Here is a 27,818-nt window from a genome sequence, read left to right on the forward strand (position 1 = left end):
CAAGTAACAAGAAAAATGAACCCTGTGAATACGCACATAAAATAATAAAGGAAAAAAGAAAGAAAATGATAGCAAGGAGAGGTGGAGATTTGCTTGTTCTCAGAGGAGGACACACCTATTTTTCTACTGTGAAAGAAGGAGAAATAACTCGGTCTGAAAAAAGAGGTGCTTTCTTGAAATGGTTTCTGCTGGATTCCCCATTATTTTAGATATGATGGGAGCTGGAGTTGTGCAGAATATTTTGGGACGCTTTCCACGTGGATTTATGATTCTCAAAAAGAATCGGCGTCAATTAAACTATAGTTGACCCTTGAACAGTATGGGGATCAGGGGGACAGACCCCCACACAGTAGAAAATTTATGTATAATTTCGACTCCTCATAAACTTAACTACTAATACCCTACTGTTGATTAGAAGCCTTACTGATAATATAAAAACAGTTGATTAACACATATTTTGTATGTTCTACATATTGCATACTGTATTCTTACAATAAAGTAAGCTAGAGAAAATAAGATGTTAAGAAAATCATAAGGAAGATAAATATACTTACTGTTTATTAAGTGGAAGTGGATTATCAGAAAGGCTTTCATCCTCATCGTCTTCACATTGAGTGGGCTGAAGAGGAGGAGGAAGAGGAGGGGTTAGTCTTGCTGTGTTAGGGGTGGCAGAGGAGGAAGAAAATCCATGCAAAAGCGGATCCTCCCAGTTCAAACCCCTGTTGTTCAAGGGTCAACCGCACAATCAGGTTTTGATGAGAAGACTCAATTTTCAAACTTGATTTTAAGCAGGTATGTGTCCAGGTACTCAAATTCGGATGTGATATTACATAGAACTTAAACACTCCTAGTTAAGCAGAAATAGAAAAACCCAGTTACCTAAGTAGAAATCAACCTATGGGAGGAAAGCTCAGGGAAGAGCCAGGGTCCTGGCATAATAAAGAGTATAGGCATGATATATGTTTATGTTTATACGTGTGTATCTGTTGTTTGGAAATAAAGAGCAAATTGAGTATTGGATTAAGGGAAACATATTTCTTGTTTCCCATGAGAAAGCCATGAGCATCACATTTGCAAAGGTAGATTGATTATCCGGATCCACTTCCAGTGGGTTTTGTGGCAAGCCAAGACATGGATGTTGACAGCATCCATAGACTCTTCAGAGCTTGGAGTGGAAAGGACCTTGAACTTAGAACACATGCAAATTTATTATGTGATCGAAGTCGTCTTCTCTCACTTTTGCTTCAGGAAATACTTAAACAAAGCCATGTACTTTGCGGTAGGCAATGTTCTATATTTATTAAATACACAGTTAACTCATCCAATCCATTGCAACCACCTTATAAGGGCGTTACTCTAATTCTGTCCATTTGATGGATGGATAACTGAGGCTAGGAAATAAATTGCTCATTGCGGGGGAGGTGAAATTGCAGCCCAGGCTGTCCGGGCTCTAGATCCTGTACTTTCAACCAATAGCGCTTTGCTTCTTTTCCTTGTATTTATCCCTTTCAAAAATGATTAACTGTATGCAAAATAAGATATCAACTAATGAGAGGTGCGGCCAGGGTTAAGGAGGAAACAGATCCCCGAGCTGAAAAAACAAAACCAAACTGGTGAGCCAGAGCCCCTGAAAGCTCCTGTAGGAAATTCAGTGGGCCTCCTGCTCCTTTAAACTCTCGCTTTCGCCCCCGCTGACACTTTACAAAGCCGCGGGCAGCGGCGGGGACCACGCTGCGGTGCGCCGCCTTCCGCCACCCTCCCGCGCTGGGCTAGGGTCTGCGGGGGCTTCGCGGAGTCAGTAACCGAACTGGCTCTGGTTTGCTTTCTCCACTCCCCAGCCACTGCCAGACCCAGCCTCCGCGAAGGGGCGAGCTGTGGTTAACCCTTTCGTGCCCAGGGAGACCCCGCCAGGGTCCGGGCGGGGCGCGATCGCCCCCCGCAGTCGGGCGCGAAGACGGCCCGGGAGCCAGGTGGGTGTGGGGCGCAGTTGGCGGAGCTGCCCAGGGAGTGCGAGCAGGTTGCGACGATGGCGCCCCGGCGGCGCGGAGGTACCGCCCCGCGCTCCTCCGCTAGCTCCCCGGACTCGTCCCCTCTCCCCGCGCTCGGGGGCAGCCGGCTGCCTAGGGCGCGCGGGGCTGGAGTGGCCCTCTCCCTCCCCTTCGCTAGGCTCCCCCGGCTTAATCTGTTGGCCGCGACTCCTCAGCCAGCCCCGAGGAAAGTGCAGCCATTGGACAGGTCGGTGCGGGCTGCCGGTTTCAGGGAGGAAGGTGGGAGAAGCCTGGAGGAGCGAAGGGGAGGGCGGAAGGAGGAGGGAGGAGGGTGCGGCGGCAGATCTGGCAAATTGCGAGCTGCCTTCCCTCCTCAAAGTGTGGAGCAGGAGCGCGGGGGAGCGTGGCGACGGCAGCGCCTCCTCCGCCACCAAACTCCTGGGGCTCCGCGGGGGCTTGGGGCCACCTCCTCCTGAGCCTGGGGGAACCCTCACCCGATAGGTTCCAGCCTGACTCCCTCCCACCCCACCCTTTTCCTTTCTTCTTCCTCTTTTTTTTTTTTTAAACACATTTTTTTCCTGGCTTCGGACCTCAGACTGCTGCAGCCCGAACCTTCCCAGGGTTCAGCTCTTTGGAGCTGCCCATTCCTCCGGCTGCGAGAAAAGACGCGCGCCCTGCGTCGGGCGAAGAAAAGAAGGAAAACTTGTCGGGAGGGTTTCGCCATCAACCTCCTTCCCGCAAACCTAAACCTCCTGCCGGGGCCATCCCGAGGCAGAGGAAAGTTCCTGCGGAGCCGACCAGCCCTAGTGGATCTGGAGCAGGCAGCGGCGCTGGCTGTGGAATTAGATCAGTTTTGAACCCAGTGGAGCGCATCGCTGGGGCTCGGAAGTCACCGTCTGCGGACACCGGGGTGGCGCTGCCCAAGTGGAACCGACAGTTTGCGAGCCCAGGCTGCAAGTGGCCTTTCCTCCCCGCAATTGTTGTTCAGTGTCGGGTGAGGGCTGCGAGTGTGGCAAGTTGCAAAGAGAGCCCCAGAGGTCCGAAGAGCGCTGCGCTCCTACTCGCGTTCGCTTCTTCCTCTTCTCGGTTCCCTACTGTGAAATCGCAGCGACATTTACAAAGGCCTCCGGGTCCTACCGAGACCGATCCGCAGCGTTTGGCCCGGTCGCGCCTATTGCATCCGGAGCCCCCGAGCACCGGCGAAGGACTGGCGGGCGGGGTAGGGAGGTGGCGGCGGCGGCATGGCGAGGTTCCCGAGGGCCGACCTGGCCGCTGCAGGAGTTGTGTTACTTTGCCACTTCTTCACCGACCAGTTTCAGTTCGCCGATGGGAAACTCGGAGACCAAATCCTTGGTAAGTAAGATGCACTTTGGCTTGTTGATTTTGTGCGCAGCTGTAGACCTCTCTGACACTCTCGTCCTCCCTATCCTCTCCCCCCAACATCACCTATCTGCCCTTGGGAAACTTATTGCAGTTGCTTTTCGGCTAAACTTAGGCTTCCCAAATGGGGAAAAGAGGGTTAACAAGAGAAGGACGCCGGGGACTAGGGGTTTTCTTGAGGCTTTCGGGCTTACATCACCTGGGCGGCAGGGGGTGGTACTGTCTCCCCCAAGTAGCCCAGGGAGGGCTCCAGTGTGAGAGCAAAGCTTCTTCCGTGGATACGTCTCCTAGGACCTGGCATCTCCAGGCTGTGTGCTCTCCTGCTCCTCCTCCTTCCTCGCTGCTGGTTAAACTAAGGGAGTGTGTGGTGTGGGGTGGGTGGGGGACGTGGTGAAAGCCAGGGATTGCAGGTCTCCCCTCTGCACGAGAAAATTCCCTGTGGCAGCACCTTCCTTCCCCTGGCGATCCCCACTAGCTCTGTCTAGTGAACTGGACCAAGCGGGCGCTGGAAGTGGGGCGGGGTAGGTGCGGCAGACGCAGAGGTGGGGAGCAGGTGGGAAAGGTGGGGGCGGGCGCGCCTCTGGAGACCTACCCCTGCTCCCATTGTCCTCCGCCTGCCAGCTTCACAGACAGGCCTGAACGCTCAGAGGGTTCCTCGGAGTGCCCTGATTTTGTCCCCGAGAGGGCCCCAACCTCCACATCCTCTTAGTGGCTGTCCTGGCAGGTGCGCGTCCTGCGGGGAGCTGCGCCCCGGGGGCGATCGCCGAGCGGGAGGCTGCCTCCTGGGACCCTGCCCACTGGGTGCCTACTCCCCATTTCTGCCTTTCAGTGAAGAAAGTGAAGACACAGGCAGAAAGAGATCTTGGCAGAAATTGGTGAACTCGGGTGGACTTCGAGAGGAGGTGAAACGAGAGAAAAAGAAAAAAGAAAAAACTTGGTGGGAAAAGAAAAGAAAACGAAAACTTTCTGCTTAGGATAATCAATTTGTTCTTTTCTGGTGTATGTGTGTGCGTATGTGTGTGTGTGTGTGTGTGTGTGTATAATTTAAATGATTGCCCGGAAAGTATGCATGCGTCCTCAACAGTCAACTAGAGAGTCACAGATGGAAGGCTGGGGGGACACCTGGGGATTCCAGGCAAGGTGAATCTTGAAGATCTTGAAGGAAACCCTTGAGTGAAATTTACCAAGCCGCGACTTAGAAGACAGTCACAACACTTCGCCTGTCCCTGGTGTAAACTGTTCTAGATAAAGCACAGATACTGACTCTGCGCTTTTATGGTTGGAGGGGTGTGTGTGTTGGGGTGTATGTGCAGGGAGGCAATAGGATGACAACACTTTTAAAGCTGAGAATAAAATGCAGATTTCTTGGGTGTTGACTTGTCTTTGTCACATTTAATTGTTCTGCATTAATGGACATAGGTTGTTCTTGACTGTGTATGATTTATGATAGTAGACTATACCTTTTGTTTATTTCTCTGATATGTTTCATTGGTCGGAAAAAAATAACACTTTTAGCCTTCCAGGAAAGGACACAGTCATTTAAAAATTGCAACAGTAATTTTCATGTACTTATTCATGGTATGAATAGATGCTTAATGAAAACAATTTACTCCACCACAAACGAAGTTAAAAGGATGTGTGTGCCAATATGCATTCCAAGTTGTTTATTTAAAAACTTCTCTGGCACTAGGAATAAATAATGCATTTGCAGTAAAGAAAAAAAATAAATGCCAGCAAACCTTTTTATAAACCTGTTCCAGTAATGTTACTGAGAAAAGAATATATGTATACACACACACACACACACACACACACACACACACACACACACAATAACACACATTTGCTGTGCCAAGAAGTTCAGAAATTGAGGATGAAATTCATCCCAAAGTAAGATTGTCCATACAATTAAAAGCCCTTGCTGTGGGAAATATAAAATACTTAAAATGTTCAACATCAGTGTACTGGTATTTTAAGCTCGTTGAATATTTCTGATGGGAAATATACTCTAGAAACCCATATATTGATAGGATTGATTTTAAAAAGAATGGTTTTAAATTCCTTGGCAAATTTTCGGAGACTTTTATAAACAGAAGTAGCTTCTTTCCTGGACATCATTTACATGTAGTTTTATGAAAAAAATATTGTAATTAAATGGTTAGCTTACTGAATATATAAAAATAGCAAGGTGAAACAGAAAAAAGTATACAATTTTATTTGTAAAATAGTCTATCTAAAAGTTCAATATGGGGAGAAAAGTCCAACAGTCTTGAAATTTGTCATGCAACAATCAGGATTTTTATTACAGACATTTTGGCACAGGAACAATATCTGATTTCATAACAGGGACATTTTATTATGCATTACTTTTGTAAATGCTGCAGTTGGTTTTATTGCCACCAGAGGGCAGATAAACTGCTAATTTCCTCTTTCTGTTTTAGAGGGAAGTAGTTTATGTTTATCATATAATTTACATTTATTTTAGTTGTTCTTCTCTGGTTGAATATTTTTCTGCATGGTTGAATACATTTTAAGTATTTTATATTTCCTGCTTTTGTTGGGGTTAAACAATTTACTTTGAAATATTACTCATTTGTAGAGTTTGTTATGAGAGTGTTGCTGTTGAGACATAATCATTAAAGTTTCTGTTTGCATATAAACCTAGAGCACAATGATATAATAGAGGGCTTAATTCAAGTGAATATTTATTATAAAATGGACATCTGTCATATTGTTGGACAAAAGACAGGTTAATTATTTTATCAATCAATGACTTGAGGCTACATGCAAAATTTTAAAAATATGAAATATGAGTTTCTTTTTCCTTTAGAGAATAGATACAAGTTTTGAAGCTTGAGGTTGGGTAAGTTTCAACTGAGACATAATCGTAGTGTAGAACATTTATATCAAAGATAATTTTTGTTGTTGATGTTCATGGATGTCTGCCTAGAGGTTTGGAGTTATTATAATCAGGAGAATTTGCACCTTTCAATGTGATCTTCAGAAATAAACTCTTGTCAGGGAGAATGTATTTGAATAAAACTTAATAATGAAAGATACTAATTTTGCTCCAGACAGGTTTCTTCACTGCAAGAATCAGATACTCTCAGAGTATGTAGAAAATATGTGTCCTTATCAATTAGTTTTGTCATTTTTTCGTAAAAGCTGTCTCCTATTGCAGAAACATTATGTTTTTAAAGAGGAATGAGTTGATCAACAGCCTTGATCATGGGATCTAAAGTCTTCAGCTGCAGGCTGGGCGCGGTAGCTTGTGCCTGTAATCCCAGCACTTTGGGAGGCCGAGGTGGGCAGATCACCTGAGGTCAGGAGTTCGAGACCAGCCTGGCGAACATGGTGAAACCCCGTCTCTACTAAAAATACAAAAATTAGCCGGGTGTGGTGGTGGACACCTGTAATCCTGGCTATACTTGGGAGGCTGAGGCAGGAGAATCACTTGAACCCAGGAGGCGGAGGTAGCAGCGAGCCGAGATTGCACCATTGCACTCCAGCCTGGACGGGCGACAAAGGGAGACCCTGCCTCAAAAAAAAAATAAATAAATAAAAATAAGTCAACAAACAAACAAATAAATAAAATCTTCAGCTACTTTCTCATCACATTAATACAGTCTCTTCTCCATGGTCTTCAAGGCCATTGCCGTGTGGCCTCAAGCACTTTCCCACCGTCTCTCCCCTGCCTGTTCTTGAAAGCTCTCACCAGATGAGCTGCTGGAAGTTCCCTGGGTGTGTACCATGCATTACCACTTCTGCCATTCCCCCTGCTCTTCCTTCTCTAAGTGCGTCTCCATCCATCCATTTTCCAATTTTTCCTGCAGATTTATCTCAAGTGACACTCTCCACAAAAGGACGTGTTGTCTTAGAATTCTCAGTGCACTTTATGCCTTCTTCAAAGGCACTTGCTTGATATTGTAGGGTTTCCTTTTTTTCCATTTCTGCCTCTCTCTCATGTATTCTATTAGACCAGACCATACGTTCCTGAGGTCAGGGTCTGTTGTCATTTATTTCTCAATCTGCTGTGGCAACTACCAATAAATAGTTGCAATAAATGGTTGTTGGACTGAACTGAACTGAATTGAACTATAGTTCAAGCTGAATTATTAATTTGAATGCCACCTTGGGAGACTTTTTAAATAATTCCCATGCTAAGACTTTGTCCATCCATAGGATAGAAATAAATTTAAAACTAACTTCAGAGAGCAACTGTTGAAACCAAAGCATAAGATCCAGAAGTCTGCTAAACTATGCTTCTACTATTAGGTGGGACTTTCAAAAAATTCTTTCGACCATTCTTCTATCCTGCTGGTTTCTGAATGAATGTTCACTCATGTTCTTAATCTCATATCTTTTTTCTTTTATACATTTCTTTTAAAAAATTCTTCGTTTTAATTTTTAATAATATGTATTTAAGCTGTGCAACATGATGCTTGTTTATTTTCTAATTCTATGTATAAGAGAAACCAAATTGCATTTGTATTTCTGTGTCTGAATTATTTCACTTAGCACAATGTCCCCCAGCTTCATCCATGCTATCACAAATAGCAAGATCTTCTTTTTTAAAGCTAAATAATATTCCATTGTGCATATATATATGCACTATATATGCAGTATATAATGTATATACACTATATATGCAATATATAGTATATATGCACTATATATGCAATATATAATATATATGCCCTATATATGCAATATATAATATATATGCCCCATATATGCAATATATATAATATCTGCACTACATATGCAATATATATAATATCTGCTCTATATATGCAATATATATAATATATATCCGCTATATATGGAATACATATGCACTACATATGCAATGTATATGGAATATATATCCAGTTATTCATCAGTGGACCCTCAGGTTGTCATATCTTGGCTATTGTGAATAATGCTTCAATTAACATGAGAGTGAAGATACCTCTTAAAGGGGCTGGTTTTATTTTCTTCAGGTATATATTCAGAAGAGAGATTGCTAGCTTATACGGTGGTTTTATTTTTAATTTTTTGAAGCAACTTCATATTGTTCTTTTTATGGCTCTACCAATTTACATTCCCACCAGCAGTGTATAAGGGTTCCCTTTTCTCCACATCCTCCCCCACACTTACTATCTATTGTCTTTTTGACAATAGCCATCTTAATATTAGTAGGTGTGAGATGATACCTTATTGTGGTTTTGATTTGTATTTCCCTAATGATTAGTGATGTTGAGGACCGTGTCATATACCTATTGGCCATTTTTTTTGTCTTCTTTGGAGAAATGTCTATTTTTAGGCACTTTGGCTATTTTAAAATCAGTTATTTACGTTAAGCCTTCTGTTGATAGATAGGACTTTCAAAAAGTTTATTCCACGATTTTCCTATACTGCTAGTTTCTTCCTGCATGTTTACTTACTTTTTTTTTTGAGACGGTGTCTCGCTCTCTCTCCCAGTCCGGAGTGCAGTGGCGCAATCTCGGCTCACTGCAAGCTCCGCCTCCCGGGTTCACGCCATTGTCCTGCCTCAGCCTCCCAAGTAGCTGGGACTACAGGCACCCGCCACCATGCCCGGCTAAGTTTTTGTATTTTTTAGTAGAGACAGGGTTTCACTGTGTTAGCCAGGATGGTCTTGATTTCCTGACCTTGTGATCCACCCACCTCAGCCTCCCAAAGTGCTTGGATGTTTACTTATGTTTTAAATTTAATATCTTAAAATATGGTATACATATATATGTACATATGCATACATATATGGTGATGGTGGTGGTTTATTTCACTGAAGATGAAGACTATTAAATAATTTTGGTTCTTTGTGGGATTGCTTTTGAATTAAACAGTTTTAGGCCTCATGTCACTAAACTATAATGAAGAAGGCTTTAAAAATATTGTCTGGGCTGGGCGTGGTGGCTCACGCCTGTGATCCCAGCACTTTTTTGGGAGGCGGAGGTGGGTAGATCAAGAGGTCAGGAGATCAAGACCATCCTGGCCAACATGGTGAAACTCCATCTGCACTAAAAATAAAAAAATTAGCCAGGCATGGTGGCATGCACCTGTAGTTCCAGCTACTCAGGAGGCTGAGGCAGGAGAATCGCTTAACCCGGGAGGTGGAGGTTGAGATAGCGCCACTGCACTCCAGCTGGGCAACAGAGCGAGACTGCATCTCAAAAAAAAAAAAAAAATTCTCATAAAACTTGTTTTGAGGTGAGGTTCTGTGACTCACACCTGTAATCCCAACACTTTGGGAGGCCGAGACAGGGGGATTGCTTGAGTCCACGATTTGGAGACCAGCCTGGACAACATAGGGAAGGGATCTCATCTCTACAGTTGTTTTGTTTTGTTTTGTTTTTAATTAGCTGGTCATGGTGGTGCACACCTGTAGTCCCAGCTACTTGGTAGGCTGAGGTGGGAGGATCACTTGAACCCAGGAGGTCAGGGCTGCAATGAGCTGTGATTACACCACTGCATTCCAGCCTGGCCAACAGAGAATGACCCTGTCTCAAAAAATAAAATAATAAAAAAACTTGCTGTGGGAACCGTTATAGGGAAGTAGATGAGGATATTCTGCAATACATTGCACAGTGTCTGCTCCCCGAGATATTATGCCATGAGAAAATGAGAGAGAGAAAGAGACAGAGACAGGGTGAGAGACCTTATGTTTCAATAACAGACATAGTTCTTTTGAGCTTGTTTATATCTTCTGGACATTATAAATAGTGCCTAGGAGTTTTACCATTTAAGTTTTGGTTTCTTGAAATCTCAGTGCACAATTTGTGGCCCACCTCCAACAAGTATATAAACCTTCTGGCCTACATTTTGTGTGCTAGCTTACCTCTGTCTTCATCTTACCTTTTCTACCTTTTCTCACTTAAAATCTTATTTGGTATTTGTTTTGGAGATGGGAAAAAAGCAAATAAAATTGTATCACCATAATACATAAGGTTGTGTATCACTAAGTTGCTTTCCGCTTTCTCTTAATCTGATGAATTCCAGCCCTTTGGCTTTATTCTGAGCACATTTTCCCAAAGCTTTAATTATCTCTGCAGAGTACTCCATTCTGGAGGTCTTTCTTCACTGAGTTCACACAGGATGTCTTCCCTCACTGCGTCCCACACAATGATTCTGTTAAGCTGAGGAAGTTACTAGAGAATGACAGGCTAAGTAGTGATGCTTTTATTAAGACAGTTTCTTCCACTATTTATTGTGTTACAAATTAACAGGATAATAGCTGAAAAAAGATGAGAATATAAAATATTCCACATGTGTTTATAACCAGACAGTGAACTCATTTCATATTTATTGTTTGGTTTTATTTTCCTCTTTTTAATTAAAAAGGTGGTAAGCTGTGGAATGATGGTATAGATTTGTATATTTAAATAGAATTAGAGGTCTTGTCAGGGGCCTGTTTGGAATTAGCCTGTTAAGGATTACAGATCTGAACATGGGGTCAGACACTAAGTGACCTTACTGGATATCCAGACTTTTAATCTCTTCCGCCAGAGGCCATCAAACCAGATCTAAGCGCTAGTACCTTTACCCTACCCTTCAAATTAAAATAGGCTGTCCTCACTCTTTCTGCTTGAGGCCTTATCATAGATAGTGGTCTGTGAGTTTTGTCAAGAGAGGGTCACAGGCCAAGATGCAGACTGACTTCCGTTTTACTTGTCTGGAATCTTATTACTCAGTTCCTCAATTATTTTTTACTCAATAATTGGACATTTTCCTTAGAATCCATGTTGCTCGAGGTCTCGTCCTGTAGGTAAGGTGTGTAGCTCATTGAGGCTTTGAGAATATGGAGAGAATATTAAGAGTTTGCCCTGTGGAAAAACTGCATAGGAATCCGAATATTTAAAAGTCAATTTTCTATATATTCCTTGGAGTGTTCAGTGATACAAAAAGTCTAAATAAAACTGATATATTCTCTTTTGAGTATGATGCTTGGTAAGTACACTCTGGTTCATTTCGATTAGGATACTGTATTCTTGGGTCCAGCTGGAATATGGAACATTGAACATTTGATAATGTTTTTTGGGTGGTAGTTACAGATATCTGCTTACAGTAGTAACTGCTTACAGTAGTAACTCCTACCCTTTTCTCTCTGAAACCATTATATGAACATCCAATAAAATATTTATTTCCCTAAAGCCTAAAAGGGAAGTAGGACAGGCAGAATTTGTCATTTAGAGCACGAAATGTACCAATAATGATGAGTTTTAAGATGGGAAAGTATTTAAGGTACATTTCAGGTACTGCTTATGCTGAATCTATTGTATCTATTTGCTGAATTCTTTCCGACATACAAACCTAGACTGTAGCTACCGCTGACCTAATGAACCCTGTTATTTATATGCTGTCTTTTTGTTCATTTGTCTGGTCGAAAGGGCCCACTCACCTTCCTGTGGGCATAGCTGGCGGGAGCAAGTCTGGTATTTCAGCTGACTTCTCCTTTTGGCTTTCCCTTCTCCTTCTCCTTTTACTATCTTTTCCCTTCAATTCATTGAAAAATGTCTATATACAAATTACATAAATGCAATCTGCATTGCAAAATATCCCAATGAAAAGTATATATGAAATAATTTTAGGCAAACTGAGTCATGTTCTTAGTGGATATGGGTTCGTGTGATTTCAAGGAATACTGTCCTGAACTTTTAATTTAAAAACATTCAACCTCCTGATTATTTTGCCAGTCCATAGTTTTATGTTTAAGGTTGCCCAAAATGTACTGCCTGTCCATAATTCTTTCAAGAATTATTGCTTCTGATATTAGCCATTTTAATTCTATTTACTATTTATATAGGTCCTGGGAGTATACAGCTTTGAATTTTTTGTTGTTGTTGTCATTTAGCCCTTTAATTTGCTAATTCCAAGGAGCAAAAATTGAACTAAGAGACATACCATTGTGTCTTTGCACTTTTTTTCCTTGGTGCTTGTTTGGAGCAGAAACAGGAGGGTCATTTTAGCTTTTTTGTCATACAACAAAAATTTGAAGAATATTTTAATACTTTGAAAACTGTGGATGCCCTGTGAAAGTCAAGGTGACTTGTGAGGTTAAAACACATTTTATTTCACATTTTAGTTTGAGAGCACTCTTGCTATGTTACAAAGATATTGCTCAGTGCTTTGTTTTCATGTGCTGGTTTTGTTAAACTAGCATAGGATATTATATATCTTGTATAATGTACAGTTGTACCTGTTTTGATTCATAACTTGGCTTTAAAATTTTTATGTAGCTTTAAAAAATGTTTATTTTTTTGTTCAAACTGAATGGATTTTATGAAAACCTTTTGTTTTACGTGAAGTGTGAGTAAATATAGCTCCTGTATCAGAATCTTGTGGTTGCATTTGTTAATATGGAAAGACTTGCAAAATACTGATGGGTATGTTGTGAAACAATTTTGGTGGAGACTGAGTTGTGTAATAAATCACATCACTTGCTGTTTTGTTTTTAGCAACTGCATCTACTTGGATTGGTCTTAATTGTAATCTGCTGGTCCACAACTGATTTATTCAATTTTCCACCCATGGCTAATTAGTGCTCTTGTGAACATGGGGATAGGAGCATCCTTGCAATCGTCTTTTCCTGTTTACATGCAGGAGTTGCTTGGCTTATATTTAGAGCTAGAATTTCTGGGTTATTGGGTTTGTGAAAAGTCTACTCCAAAAAGATAAATCCTGAAATAAGCCCTGCTGAGATAATCTACTTTGAAGATAAAGGGGGTGGAGGAACCCATAATTATCCCTGTACTGATACACAGTCTTAATTACTATAGCTTTATAATAAGTCTTTCTATCTGATGGGACAAACTCGTCCTCCTTGTTCTTGCTCTTCAGAAGCTGGCTATTTCAGGAGGTTCTTTCCTTTTCCAGAGCCATTTTAGAATAAACATTTCAGATGTTGCTACAAACTCTTGGGCTTTTGATTGCAATCTTATTAAATCTCTTGGTCATTTTGTAAATAATTCAATTTCTAAACAACTGGGAGACTATGTATTTTCTTTTCTACAACATCTAATGGCCAGAACAAGTACCACAGGGCTTCATAACAATTTTCTTTTCTTTTTTATTTTTTTAGACAGATTCTCACTTTGTTGCCCAGGCTGGAGTGCAGTGGCACGATCTTGGCTCACTGCAACCTCCATCTCCCGGGTTCCAGTGATTTTCCTGCCTCAGTCTCCCAAATAGCTGCAACTACAGGCGCGCCACCACACCCGGCTAATTTGTGTATTTTTAGTAGAGATGGGGTTTCACCGTGTTGGCCAAGCTGGTCTCCAACTCCTGACCTCAAGTGATCCACCCATTTTGGTCTCCCGAAGTGCTGGGATTACAGACATGAGCCACCGCGCCCAGCCATCATAACAAATTGCTAATAGTGACTATTTGACAGTGACCTTTTTTAGTTGAAATGAAATTTCCAGATGGAGAGCTGGGGAGGTTTTCTTATCACATCATCAAACTAACCATACATCTAATTGTTTCCTAGGAAACAAATGGGGAAAGATAGTTTAATTAAAATGAACAACTCAGTTAAGGGAAGGAAATGTTAATACCTGGCTTCTTAGGAACTGTCACGATGGAGGAGTGAGCTCAACGCAAATAACACATGGACATGACGATATTTTCGCAGTGTGCCTCTTAGCATCTTATCTCTGGACCAGCAACGCTCCAACCAAGACTTTGTCTTAAGTTTGCTGCATCCTAAGAAACAGCTTTGGAAAGAACGGTAAAATCTCCAAGCTTTAGGATCCTCCTTAACATTGGCTCACTAGCTGATTCATTTCGATCCCATTGGAGATTTACTTTGAAAGAGAGTACAGTTTGCAAGTTGCTACCCCTCTATAGGCAATAGAATTTATTATTTTATTTAGACTACAGGCATTTGCAAATGAGAGGGGTACAATTTTCTTGTTTGATTTGAAAATGTGAACTCCACCTCCAGCTCAACACAGTCCATGACTGGCTACAGCTCTCAAGTCAGGCTTGGTGATCTGAGTATTTTTTAATCAGGAGTACATGGAAAAGCCAGGCAGCTTGTTTTATTTCTTGGTTGTTTAGCCTTCTTTATCTTTTTAACATCTGTTGTTCATTTCAGAGATTTTTAAAAACAAGCAAGATTTAAAGTCATTCTGCACATGACAGTCTCATTGTCTGGACGTTGCAAAACAGCTCCATGCAGGAAGCCAGATTGGTGCAATCTCAGTTTTGTCAAGCTGTTTTTAGAAGAGATGTTTGAAAATAGGCATGGCCAATATGAAGCTGATTTTTTTTTAAGCCAAGCACTTTTGTTTGACTTCAGATGGCTTTTCTCCAGCCCCCAGTTCTATTGTCCTGTCTTCAACAGGCCTGGCCTTTCTAGCCTGGCTTACTGCAAAGGCTTCCCACCTTGCCTCCAAAATTGCCCTGCTGGAACCCATTCTTCATTCCACAGCCAGAAAGATCTTTCTAAAATGCAAACCTGGCTGTGTCCCTCCTCTGTTGGAACCACTCCTGTGCCTTTCTGTTGCTCTCATGCTGAAGGTATCTGGTCCTGTTTGACCTCTTCAGGTTCAAGTTCAGCACTTTCTGTCCTTCCCCAGGATCCCCATACATTGCCTCTGTTCTGAAATTCTGCACGTGCTTTTACCTCTTTTTGGTACACACTTTCCTCCTTTTTTTTTTTTGTTTTTTGGCTTTTTGTCCTTCAGGTCTCCACTTAGCCTTGATGTTTTCATCGTTTCACTGATCATCAATAGTAATTACTTGTGCCTGCATTTGACTATAAACTGCCTTCTGTGACTGATTCCCCAATGCCTCCCTAGCTCCAAGCATATGAAGCTCTCTGAAAATTTGCTGTAGGATGCTTGTTAGTGTTCCACTTTTATAAATGGTGCTGTGTTTGTTCAGGCTTATCACTCATGCAAAGAGTTTTGTTGATACTTTCTTACCACACGTTTCTTTGGGCAAAAATATCAATGACAGGTCAGGCACGGGGGCTCATGCCTATAATCTCAGCGCTTTGGGAGGCTTCTACTAAAAATACAAAAAATTATCCAGACGTGGTGGCGGGCACCTGTAGTCCCAGCTGCTCGGAGGCTAAGGCACGAGAATCACTGGAACCCAAAAGGTGGAGGTTGCAGTGAGCCGAGATCATGCCACTGCACTCCAGCCTAGGCAACAGAGTGAGACTCCATCTCAAAAGTAAAAAATATATAAAAAAAAGACCAAATGTACAGAGAAGGTAGAGATGGAGTGATTGCAAAGTAAGAGAATTTGTCATATATATTTGTGAAGAACTGAGAACTCATTTACAAAGGATGATTTACCAGTGATCCAGTCATATACTAAGCTAGCAAGAACAGAGAAAGGGATACTTTAACCGGTGTTATCAAGAGTAGTTTTAAATTTCTGAGCTTGTAAATCTGAATAACATTTCAAAGGCTGTGAAAGGACAAGATTTTAATCCTCTCTAATAATTTATAACCCACAACATGAATTGTGTGATAAAATATTAAAATCTGTTAATTTGCTTCTCTGGAGAGAATTCCATAGTTAAAAATGATATATGGATAAACAATTAGTGAAACAGAAATTAGAGATAGAGCCATGAAATTTGCATAATTAGCTTTCCACCTATCTCAAGGTGAAAGAGTCCAACTGGGAAACACCCCCTGGGAAACAGATATTTAAAAGATTTTTCAGATACAGATCACTAGGTAGCCTTTTAAATATTTTTCAACAAAAGAATCAATACAGTCTCTTAGTACCACACTCAGTGACTTGAGTTAACTCTTTTCACAGTCTTAATGTGATCCACTTGCTCACGTTTTAATCCGTTGAGGTCAGCATCTTCCATGTAATCAACAGTTTCTTTCTCTTATACTCAGAGCACATTCTTTTCTTACCTTGGCTTTTATTGTTTTTCTTGAAACATTCTCCAGAGTTCTTCCTCTCTTCCATACTAATGGTACGGTGTGAACATCTGATATTTCTGTCTCCTCAGTATCTCTTTCCCCCATCCTTTGGTAACAGCACCCTCCCATTATTTATGAATGTCCTCTCCCCACCCTATGTTGTTCTCCTGGGTTTCTTTTAATAGTGGCATATTTCCCATGATCAGCTTGTGTCTCAAAAGTGGCCACGCAGAGTGTACCTTCACCCTTGGACCTCAGGCTAACTGGTCTTTCTCTAACTATGCTCCGGAAAAGAGAATGTCTTTTTTTTTTTTTTCCTGGGAGTTGCTGCATTGGGAAGATAAAAGTCTAGAGCCATCCATAGGCAATTTTGGACTGCCCAATGTGATAAAGCAGGAAATTCTGATTTTGAGCTGGGATTTGTTACTTGCTGCTGAAAGAGTCTTGAGAAATCCATCACAGTGTTTAATTATATTGCTATTTGTATAAGTATTCAATTGAGGACTATTCTTCCCACTAAATTGTAAGCTCTATGAGGGTAGGAACCAGGTTTGTTTCCTTTTTTTTTTTTTTTTTTTTTGCTTGTTTGTTTTCTTGGCACCTTTCATAGTGCTTGGTATATAGAAGGCAATTAATAAATGCTTAATGAATTTTTCTGCATCATTTCATTTGGTAGGGCATGTTATCAATGACCATTAAAATGATTCAAATCTCAGATGTTGGGTGACATTCATCAGATAAGTCGTAAGTTGTGACTGTGATAGATACTTTCTTCTCTGTTAGTTTTCTTGGGTGATTTTTTAATCCCATTCTGATATTACATATAGAGTTCTTGTACCTGGGTCTTATTTTTCTCATCTTTCTCGCTGTTTCACTTACTGTCTTCCTTTATTTGGCTAGCAGTTCCTGTCCTCATTTTATTTTTCCTGTGGGTATAGATAAACTTTCTAGGCAGTGGGAAATCATGAAAGGGAAGGCTTTAACTCTTTTTTTTTTTTTTTAACTTTTATTTTAGGCTCAGGGGTACATGTGAAGGTTTGTTATTTAGGTAAACTTGTGCCACAGGGGTTTGCTGTACAGATTATTTTGTCATCCAGGTAGTAAGCTTAGTACCCAATAGTTATTTTTTTCTGCTCCTCTTCCTCCTCCCACTCTCCATCCTCAAGTAGACCCCAGTGTCTGTTGTTCCCCTCTTTGTGCCCATGTGTTCTCATCATTTAGCTCCCACTTACAAGTAAGAACATGTGATATTTGGTTTTCTATTCGTGCATTACTTTGCTAAGGATAATGTCCTCCATCCATTTTCCTGCAAAGGATATGATCTCTTTCTTTTTTGTGGCTGCATAATATTCCATGGTGTATAGGTACCATATTTTCTTCATTCAGTCCATCATTGATGTACATTTAGGTTGATTCCACATCTTTGCTATTGTAAATAGTATTGCAATGCACGTTTGCATGCATGTGTCTTTATGGTAGAATGGTTCATATTTTTGACCCAGCAATCCCTTTACTGGGTATACACCCGGAGCTTTAACTCTTTCATGGATGATGTATCATAGTTTTTGTTAGTCCAATAATCTGTACCCAGAAATAATAGGCAAAAACCCATCAAACAAATGGGTTTTTCGTTTATTCGTTTATTATTTTTCATTTATTCATAAGTGCTCCATAGCTAATGCTTATTCATTTTGTTTATTTAATACTTTTGTTTATTGGGGTTCTCCAGAGTTTAAAAAATTTAAAAACAAAACAAAAATAGTATAACTACACTTCAGACATAGCACCTAGCACATAGTAGGCTCTTAATTTAAAAATTGTTGAGTGACTTATTGAATAGCCCACAAAGGTCTATCTTGTGTCTAATAAATGCATTGACTCATTTATCTTTCCATTCATTTATTCAATTCAATAACTAATCAGTAATTAAAAAGAAACACGGAGGAATGCATGAATGCACTTACTAGAAATAAAATAGACTGTTGTAGGTTAATTGAAAACCTAGCCATTCTTTCTCATATTCTTTATACATAAGTTGGAGACTGCTGTATGTTACACATGTATGTGTGATGTGTGCTTAAAATATATGACATTTCATGATATAATTTGAAATATCTTCGTAAAGTTCAATTTGCCTAATTTTTATATTAGTTAACTTTTTCCTCCACCAGGGTAACTTCAGTTGGAAGATGTTTCTACTGTCAATTGAATTTTGTAATTCACTGTGTGAGATAGAAAAAGACGTGGTTTCTATATATAAGGGGTGTGATTTACAAGAGACTATGTGCACATATATAAGGTGGATACAGTGCAAGGGACAAACCAATACTTGTGGTTGCACAAGAGAGCCGGGGAAGAGTCCCGCGGGGATGTGCGTGGTGGGAAAGTTCTCCAGGGAAGACAACATTCAATTGTCTTGTGGTTGCTAAAAGGATGCTTTTGATGCCAGATGGGCTTGAGTCCAAATCTTGGCTCTGAAATTTCCTCGCTGCCATTTTGACCTTGGGCAAAAATATTAACCCCTGAACCTCCATTTCTTCATCTGTAACACAGCAGTAAAATTAATAGTCTCTCTAGTCATAACAGCTGTTGTCAAAAATGTCTGTTCTCTGAATGTTTGGTGGATTTCAGTAGAAAAAATAAGGAAGTTGGAAGCGGGAAGTTAAGGATGTCAGAGGCAGAGACAAAAAAGGGCAGGGCAAGGCATGGAGTTTTCTCTGAAAACTTTACTTAATCTCATTAAATATTAGTTATTCATTAATCCATATTTCAAAGTGCCAGACATAAAACCATATCACCTTCGGTCTAGTAATAGTTATGTGGGGTGCTACTATTGTAGGTCTGGGAAAAATTCAGGCCAATGAGAGCCTTTAATGGCCATGGGAACAGTAAATTGCAGCAGCAATATCTAACTACAAGTGCTGACTGCACCTCCAGCAGGCTCAGACTTGCATGGGTGCCTGCTGGAATGCAAAGCGTTTCTCTTATTCACAACGCTCCCACTCACTCATTGATAGCCTAGGGCCAGATCTGGATGTGGAAAACATTATTCCAATAAAAGGTGCGTTAAAAGAACACTCAAGGAGTTTATTTTTTAACAAACTTGTTAAAGTTTTTACACAACAAAAATTGCTGTGTAAAATGAGATAAGGATCTCAGAAACAGTTTTCTTTTCTTGGCATGGGCTGAGGACGCTAAGCGAAATTCTACTGTGTCATCTACTTTGCAGCAAGAAAATACTTTGACCTTATTAATGTACTTGCTTCTAGGGATAAATAAGTTAACTTATAGGATGACAATAAATTAACTTGTCATCCAATAACTTGGATGACAAGTTAACTTTTTTTGGATAATGATGCTCTGTGTATAAAGGGATCCAAAATGCTACCTGTGTGTTAGTGAATTAATCGAAAAGGTAAGCAATCTATGTGTAAGAACAAGACAGCTGTTCTAAGATCGCATCAATGAATAGAAGATAAGAAATGTCAAAATAAAAAATGCATACGAATCTTTAAACAGCATCCAGAGTTCAGAGTTTCCTGGGCGTTTCATATTTCGCTTTTTTTTTTTTTTTTTCTCCAGAACTGTATGGAGGCCTTTAGTGTTTTAGCTGAGGCTAGCCCTAAACATATGGGCAATAGAAGTGGACATCTTCATGGTGTTATTTGAAAGCAGTGGAACCAGTCCTTGTTCCTGCATGAACTTGCAGGTTGTCATTAACTTACAGAGTCATTTATTTGGGTTTAGTTAATATATCTTGGAAAATGTGAAATATTGCAAGCAGGAGGAATGGTCATCCATATCTTCTGCATTTGAAACCTAGAACAGGTGTGCTAAAAAGACAGGTATAGTGTACAGGTTTCAATGGACTGGGAAAGGAAGCCTTTGGCAAGGCCCCTGGTTAGATCAAGAACAGCACAAAATCACTGAGAGAAAGAGAGAGGCAGAAAGAGAGAGAGAGTGTGTGTGTGTGTGTGTGTGTGTCTGTGTGTGTCTGTGAAGAGGCAGGGGTTAACAAAGGCAGAGGGACAGATATACCAAAAAGGGGCTGAGAGAAAACTGCTCAAGAAAGAGGTTAGGGATCTCTGAGGACTGAATCAATATCCCATTTGCTACACTATCTGTATACCACCTATGCCACCATTTCAATACACATCTGGCAATAGACTGTTAATATTATCAGACGTTAGTAGAATTTTTCAAGCTTCCCAAATTATCTAATTGGATTAGCCTATAAACTAAACAAAATTGGCTCAAGATATAATTGTTTCGAAAGGACTGAGATGACTGAATTAAAGTGACATTAATATGCTGTTAGGCTGGGGTTGATAGTGAGGTTTAGCTCTGAGAAGAATTATTTATTCACTCTACAAACATTTGCTAGATGTATCCTATGCGCCTAGCATTGTGATGTGAAGGGATACAAAATACAGCCTTTGCCAGGTAGAGGTTACCATGAAGTAAAAAGGACAATTGTAAGAAAATGTGATGTGTGTATATATATGTGAGAGAGAGAGAGAGTGCGTGCATTCACTATGGCGTTGAGAAATAGGAGCATAGGTCTTAGCCTAGAGAGTCAGGGAAGGCTTCCTAGGGAGGTGTGTCTGGGTCTGCATTTGAAGTGTGAGTGGCAGGAGGGCAGAGACGATGGAAAGGCATCCTGAACAGAGAGAACAATCCTGAGGCAGAGAACTGTGACATCTTCAGGGAACTACCCTTGCCTGTTGGGCAAGAGCAGGCACAAGATTAGGAAGGGCCTTGCACACCTAGCCGGGTGTTGAATTCTCCCATGAAGTTGACAACTGGCCCAAAGTGCTGAAATTTCAGACGTGAGCCACTGCACCCAGACAGGTTTTTTATCAGCTGAGTGACAAACTCAGATGGGCTCTTAAAAGGGTCTCTCTAGCAGTGGTGTGGAGAGCAGCTAGGAAGCACAGGTCTAGAGACAGACCAAATTCAGCACTACTGGATCAATAAAGACGGAATGTGATGCAGGCTTCAGATAAGAGGAGGACAGCTAAGATAATTCTCATGTTTTCCACGTGCTTTAGGGAATAGAAAAATGAGCTCAACCTTAGACTTGGCGAGTACTGAGGTGCTCATGGGACACACCAGTGAAGACAGCAACTCTCCCAGGACTGGGGCTCATCAGGGAGGGCTCAGACGAGTTCAGGATGTCAAATCATCGAGGTGTACCTGGTGGTGGTGGGAACCAGCCAGTGAGCAGGAATAATCAGAGAAGAGCAGAGGGTCAAGGTCAGAGTCCTAGAGAGCTGGTCTGGGAAGGGGAAACTGAGGAATGGGCCCCCAGGCGGGAGATATAGGAGGAGCAACCTAGAGTGAGAGGCAGATTAGGAAAAGCATCACTAGGACAGATCAGGGAATTCAATAAGAGTGGTTTTGGTGGAGGAATGGTGGCTAGCTGGTGGCAGATTATGGTAGGATAGTGAGGAAGATTAGAGAAGGATGCAGTAATATGGATGACATGCCAGCCTTTTAAAAAGCATGGCTGGGATCTGGGTGTGGTGGCTCACGGCCATAATTTCAGCACTTTCGGGGGCTGACATGGGAGGATCGCTTGAGCCCAGCAGTTTGAGACCAGCCTGGGCAACAAAGTGAGACCCCATCTCTACAAAAATAAAAATAAAAAAATTAGCAGGATGTGGTGGTGCACATCTGTGGTCCCAGCTACACAGGAAGCTGAGGTGGAAGGATTGCTTGTGCCCAGGAGGTTGAGGCAGCAGTGAGCCAAGATTTGTCCACCACACTCCAGCCTGGGCAACGGAGTGAGACCCTGTCTCAAAAGAAAATTAAAAAAAAAAAAGTATGGTTGGGAAGTAAATGACAGAGAGGGAGTGGCCAGAGGGGAACATAAGGGAAGAGAGGGTTTTTTGCTGGCAAAGGAGATTTGAGCTCATTTATAGGCATGGGGGAAGACAATCGGTAGGTGCATAAGTGAGTTGAGAATCTGTACTAACAATGCAGGAAACCATGTTAGGATCACTGTCTCAACAAAAATGATCACAGTCCTCCAAAAATGCAACTTGACTTTAAGAAGGCTTTCTTTTATCACTTGCAAGAATATTGCTGTGACATCTAATAAAAATTTAATTAAGACTTAGATGATATCACATTTTATGTAACCTGAAGTCTTTAAGTCCATGAAATCACTCAAATAGAATCAAGTCTGTTGGAAAGAGAATCTCATCTTAAGAAGTGGCAGCAGGAAAAATGAGTAAGTTCCATTTTATTTTATCAGTGAAATCTGGGGCTATGAAATGGTTCTAACAGCATAAAGAAATAATAGCTGCATTCGAGAACAGGGTATGTAAAATAATTTGTTTAGTTTCAGCCACTTTTTAAAGTCAATTTTACAACCTGAAAGAAAGGCAATCCTGACTCCATTGTTCTTTTGCCAATAAGGAGATCGGGAATTACAATAATAAATACAAGAAAGAATGTTGTTTTTCCTCGCTGTAATTAATTTTATGGCTCTTGAGAAGATGAATTTTTGTGGTAATTAAAATAGTCCCTTGCACATATTAGGTACTCAGTAAGCATTTGTGAAACAGGGATTTTCTAGCCTTTATTTGTGTTTAAGGAATCAGGGAATAAGCTCAAAATTGCCTTTCAAGAAATTTTTGGAACTCTCTTCTCACTAAGAAACTGTAAAGTCTTATAAAAGAGACATCATTTATTTTCTCCAAGTATTGCCTGCGAGGTGAATTGAAGGTTTTTTATCAACAGTTGTTTTATAAGATTGTTTGAGGACTAAAAGGGCTGATTGTCATCACCTGTAACATGCTACCCAGCAAGACATTCCTCACCAGGTTGAAGTAAAAAAAAAAATGAAGAAGTGAAATATCAAGCTTATGCAAGTTTGAAATCACAAACAAGAACAAAAGTTAAAACACGTAAGCCCTTCTTATCAGTAGGTTATCTTTAAGGATAGATTATACGGTTGTTTCTCTTAGTAATTGCAACATTGCTCTGTTTTCTCATTGAGTAAGTGAGAGAGAGAGAGTGTGTGTGTGTGTGTGTGTGTGTGTGTGTATGTGTGTGTTGGTGGGCAGGCAGGGACAAATAAATGAGTTGGAAAGAAAGTAAAAGATGATAAATGGGTGGCTTAGGTCAGGTTCTGATAATTTTACAATATTTATGGATGAACGCTAAGGTGGTTACATAGTTTGTGCTTGCTTAAATGATCCGACCTAGTTTAACTTTGTAATGAGTTGCAAACACGAAAACACCAAAATGCAAAATTAATGGATTTTGCGATTTGTTTTATAAGACATGCAGAAATGCTAACATAGAATATAAATGTGCATCAGTCTGCAGTGATCGTTCAGTTTGTAACTGAACTTGTTAGGTCATTTATCATTGTTTGTCTATGTAAATTGCTTTGTCACATGCTTCCACATAAATCAGCAGCAGAGGCCTATCTTTTTTGTTTTGGTTTAGTTTATTTCTTGTTCACGTAAGACTCTTAACCTGACAAGATATTAGCAAAAAGTGACTAACATAAAACCATTTCCTCTGTCCATTACTTGCATTTTGGTGAAACAAGAAGGAAAAAGTAGTTACAATTCAATAAATTTATATATTTATTGATTTATTTATTTTTGAGACAGGGTCTCATTCTATTGCCCAGGCTGGAGTGCAGTGGTACGATCATGACTCACTGCAGACTCCAACTCCTGGGGCTCAAGCCATCTTTCCACCCCAGACTCTCAATATTTTTAAATTTTGTTTTGTAAAGACAGGGTCTTGCTATGTTGCCCAGGCTGGTCTCAAACTTTTGGGCTCTAGCAGTCCTCTCACTTAGGCCTCCCAAAGTGCCGGGATTACAGGTGTGAACCACCATGCCCAGCTAATATATAACTTTAAAAAATTTAAACTTCCAGTTTCTAAATATTCACTTGTATTGCTAGAATAGATTATGGAATTATTCATTTACATATAAAAGACTGGAAACAACTCAAGCTTTTCGTATTTTCTATACTATTTGTTAACTTTGCTCTGTGGTTTCCTAGCCCATGATAATAAATACAACATTGGAAATCTGTAATCAGAGGAATTTAAGTCCAAGTAAAACAGGCAAGTCACTTTGCTATAGTCTCCTTAAATTTATGGAGGTGTTGAAATGCTTTTGAAAAGTGTGAGCTCAGAGGAACTTAAGTCAGTTATTCAGTCTTATAGAACAAAGATAGAAATATTTGCTATAAAATCCTGTTTTGGAAATTGAGTGTGACAGTGTACACAACCACAGCCTGTTCAAACAGTTCCATCTGAATTATGCTTAATTGAATTTATTTTCATGGTTATTTCATAATTGGGAATAAGGATAAATAAGTGTGATATAATGCTGATTTTAACAATGTGCTGGTTGATTAGAAAAGTGGTGACACATGCACACTGGATTGTAGCGCTCACCAGTGAATTCTGATGACTCTGGGTGTTACAAGTTTAAGCTTCAGCTCCTTATATGCATTGCTTAAGATTACTGCTCTGGGGCCAGGTGTGGTCGCTCATGCCTGTAATTCCCAGCGCTTTGCGAGGCCGAGGCCAGTGGATCACCTGAGGCCAGGAGTTCGAGACCAGCCTGGCCAACATGGTGAAACCCCGTCTCTACTAAAAATACAAAAATTTTCCAGGCACGGTGGTGGGTGCTCGTAATCCCAGCTACTCAGGACACTGAGGCAGGAGAATCCCTTGAACTCAGGAAGCAGGGGCTGCAGTGAGCGGAGATCCCACCATTGCACTCCAGCCTGAGAGACAAAAGTGAAACTCGTCTCAAAAAAAAAAAAAAAAAAAGTTACTGCTCTGCTACCTTCGGCTTAGAAACAACAGAGAAAGCTCTAGAAAGCTTGTCCAACCCATGGCCCACGTGCCCTGGGCATGTGGCCCAGGACGGCTTTGAATGCAGCCCAACACAAATTCGTAAACGTTCTTAAGATATTATGAGTTATTTTGCAATTTCTTTTTAAGCGTATCAGCTATCTTTAGTGTTATTGTGTTTTATGTGTGTCCCAGGACAATTCTTCCAATGTGGCCCAGGGAAGCCAAAAGATTGGACACCACTGGTCTAGACTCAGCTCACAGGGGCCTTAAAGAACTGGCCTGGGTTTGATTCCAAGTTTCATGAATTATTAATTCTGTGTTCTTGGGAAATTGCTTCACCCCTATTTCTTTGGTTTTGTCTTCTGTAAAATCAAATGACAATGACCACTTCACATGTTTTTTTTGTGATGATTAAAATATGAAACAGAAAACTCTTAGTACCTGGTCTGGGACGTTCACCAATGGTAGCTGTTACTTGTTTGTTAAACAGATACTAGAGATACTCGACAGAGATTAATGTGTAATGGCAGACTCTTTAGAATGCAGATTTTGGGCATGCATCCATTTACTTTCTTGCTGCCTGTTAAGGTTACATATGTATTACATCTTATGATAACAAAGGTTGAATGAAAATTCACTTGCTTTCATTCTAAATAGCCATTTAGATCTTCAAACAATCTAAAATTTCATCGTTTGAATAGGTTGGCAGTAGAATTTTTTAAATCACTTCTTGATGAGGAGGAATAATTGAAGACAAAAACTAAATGTTAACTAATTTCCTGTGCAATGTTACTGGAACCCAAAGGGTTTGTTCACCACTCTCCTTTCATCTTCTGATGCACTGATGTCCTGTAGATTCTTTTTCTTCACTAAAATCTATCTTGGAAATGCCAGTAGTCAGCAATGTGTTTTGGATTGACAGTTAATATCTATATATAATTGTGAAATGCTAATTTTTTTTTCAGGAAAGGAATCTCTTGGGATTAAAACTAAAATAAAAGTTTTATTCATTTGACTACAGAGAAGGGAGAAGATTAACGTTAACTAAAAACTCAAGTGTTTAAGCTTTAGATACGTATGCAGCTTTCAAATAAGATTACAAAACTTTCCTAGATGGAGGATTTAGGGGCTATCTGGTCCAATCTCTTCATTTTGCAAATATAACCCAGGAAATTTATATTATTTTTGAAGGTCATAAGCATAGTTGTGGTGGCAGGCTCAACCTTAAAATGCTCTTTCAATCTTACTCTTATTAATATTAAATGTATCATTAAAAACTAAGTAAGTTCACAGTTCCAAGACAGAGTACATTGAATAGTAAGCTTTGGTAATAAAAATGTAATAAAAATACATTTTGTTTAAAAATTACACATCTTTATGCCTTGAGCCACAATGTATACATTCTTATTTCATCAAGGAACTTCTAATTTATATGACCTCATAAAAATTGTTGAAAACAAATTACTAGGAAAGGACAGTATGGACTGGCCTATCCTCATTATTGCAGTAAATATCATATGTGTGATATTACATGATTGAAGAGAATTTGGTAAGGAGTGTATATAATTGGTATATAATTTCAATTTTATTTTGGTGAAGCATTGAATATTACTGATTAGATATATACTATTCATGTCATTTGCGATTAACGGAGAACTGATTATGACAGTGAAACAGATGTCAGAAAGCAATTACACTAATAACAACATGATTACCACCACCAATTTAATTCCAGAAACCTGCTTAGAATCCTTATGAAGCAAGTAATTTTCCTCAGCTGTCTAGAATAGGCATTGATCTGTGCCCTTTACCCATCACAATCTAAAAATATTTAAGCATTTTTGATTAACGGAACCATGGAACATCAGCATTCGAATCCTTCTCTTTAAATCTTACATCGTTTTCAAAGTGATTTCATTTCTTTTTCAAGCTAATTTTCACAGATGGAGGCTTGTTTCTTAGATTTGTTTTTATTCATTTGACCATGATCACACTTTGAAATGTGCACATTGTGATTACAAAATCAGCCTATGCCCATTCTTTATTTCTCAAGTAATGTAAGTTTCTACCTTGTTCTTCAGTGTGTCTTTTGGTTTTCTACCTTTTTCACTAAATTTCAGTGTTTCCATTTTAAAATTTAATGCTTTTCCTTATTTCATATTTCTTTCAAGTTATGAAGGCAATTCTGTTCATTATAGATATTGTAGAAGATACAAAACAGTATATAGAAGAAAAATCTTGTTTATCATCTAGTGATCAGAAATGACCATTATTAGAATATGGTATGTTTCAGGGTTTTTAATTGTTGCCTATCTATCTGTCTATCTATCTATCTATCTATCTATCTATCTACCTACCTATCGCTGCATCTATCATCTTTTCCCCATCTATTTTTGTCACTAGCTGTGACCTTAGACAGATAGACTTCTGTGCCTTTCTTTCTTCATTTGTAAAATTAGAATAATAAGAACCTCTACCTTATTCATGACTTTGAGGATTAAATTAGTTAATTCAGGTAAAGTGACTAACAGAATGCCAGACGTAGGAAACTTTCAGTAAGTGCTGATGATTTTTATTCAGCATTGCTCATTTATATCTTATGTGCCTGTACATCTTTTCATTTCTGTTTGTATTTTATAGCGTACATAGTAGTATATATGTACATAGAAGTATGTTTATAATGTACATAGTATTATGTACATTATAACATACAACA

The 27,818-nt window shown here is 40.1% G+C and overlaps 1 protein-coding gene across 2 annotated transcripts in view; it reads left to right on the plus strand.

Annotated features, from left to right (window-relative positions):
- The first annotated feature begins 1,698 nt into the window (after nt 1–1,698).
- PLXDC2 (plexin domain containing 2) overlaps nt 1,699–27,818 on the plus strand; it is a 474,652-nt gene continuing 448,532 nt past the window's right edge. Inside the window, exon 1 of one of the 2 annotated variants that reach the window (XM_009245164.4) lies at nt 1,699–3,341. In XM_009245164.4, coding sequence (XP_009243439.3) covers nt 3,230–3,341 — 112 coding nt within the window. In that variant the 5' untranslated portion in view covers nt 1,699–3,229. The remainder of the gene's footprint in view (nt 3,342–27,818) is intronic. The other variant, XM_054522029.2, reaches the window with a different exon arrangement.

The sequence above is a fragment of the Pongo abelii genome, chromosome 8 (assembly GCF_028885655.2).
Source record: "Pongo abelii isolate AG06213 chromosome 8, NHGRI_mPonAbe1-v2.0_pri, whole genome shotgun sequence".
NCBI lineage: Eukaryota > Metazoa > Chordata > Mammalia > Primates > Hominidae > Pongo > Pongo abelii.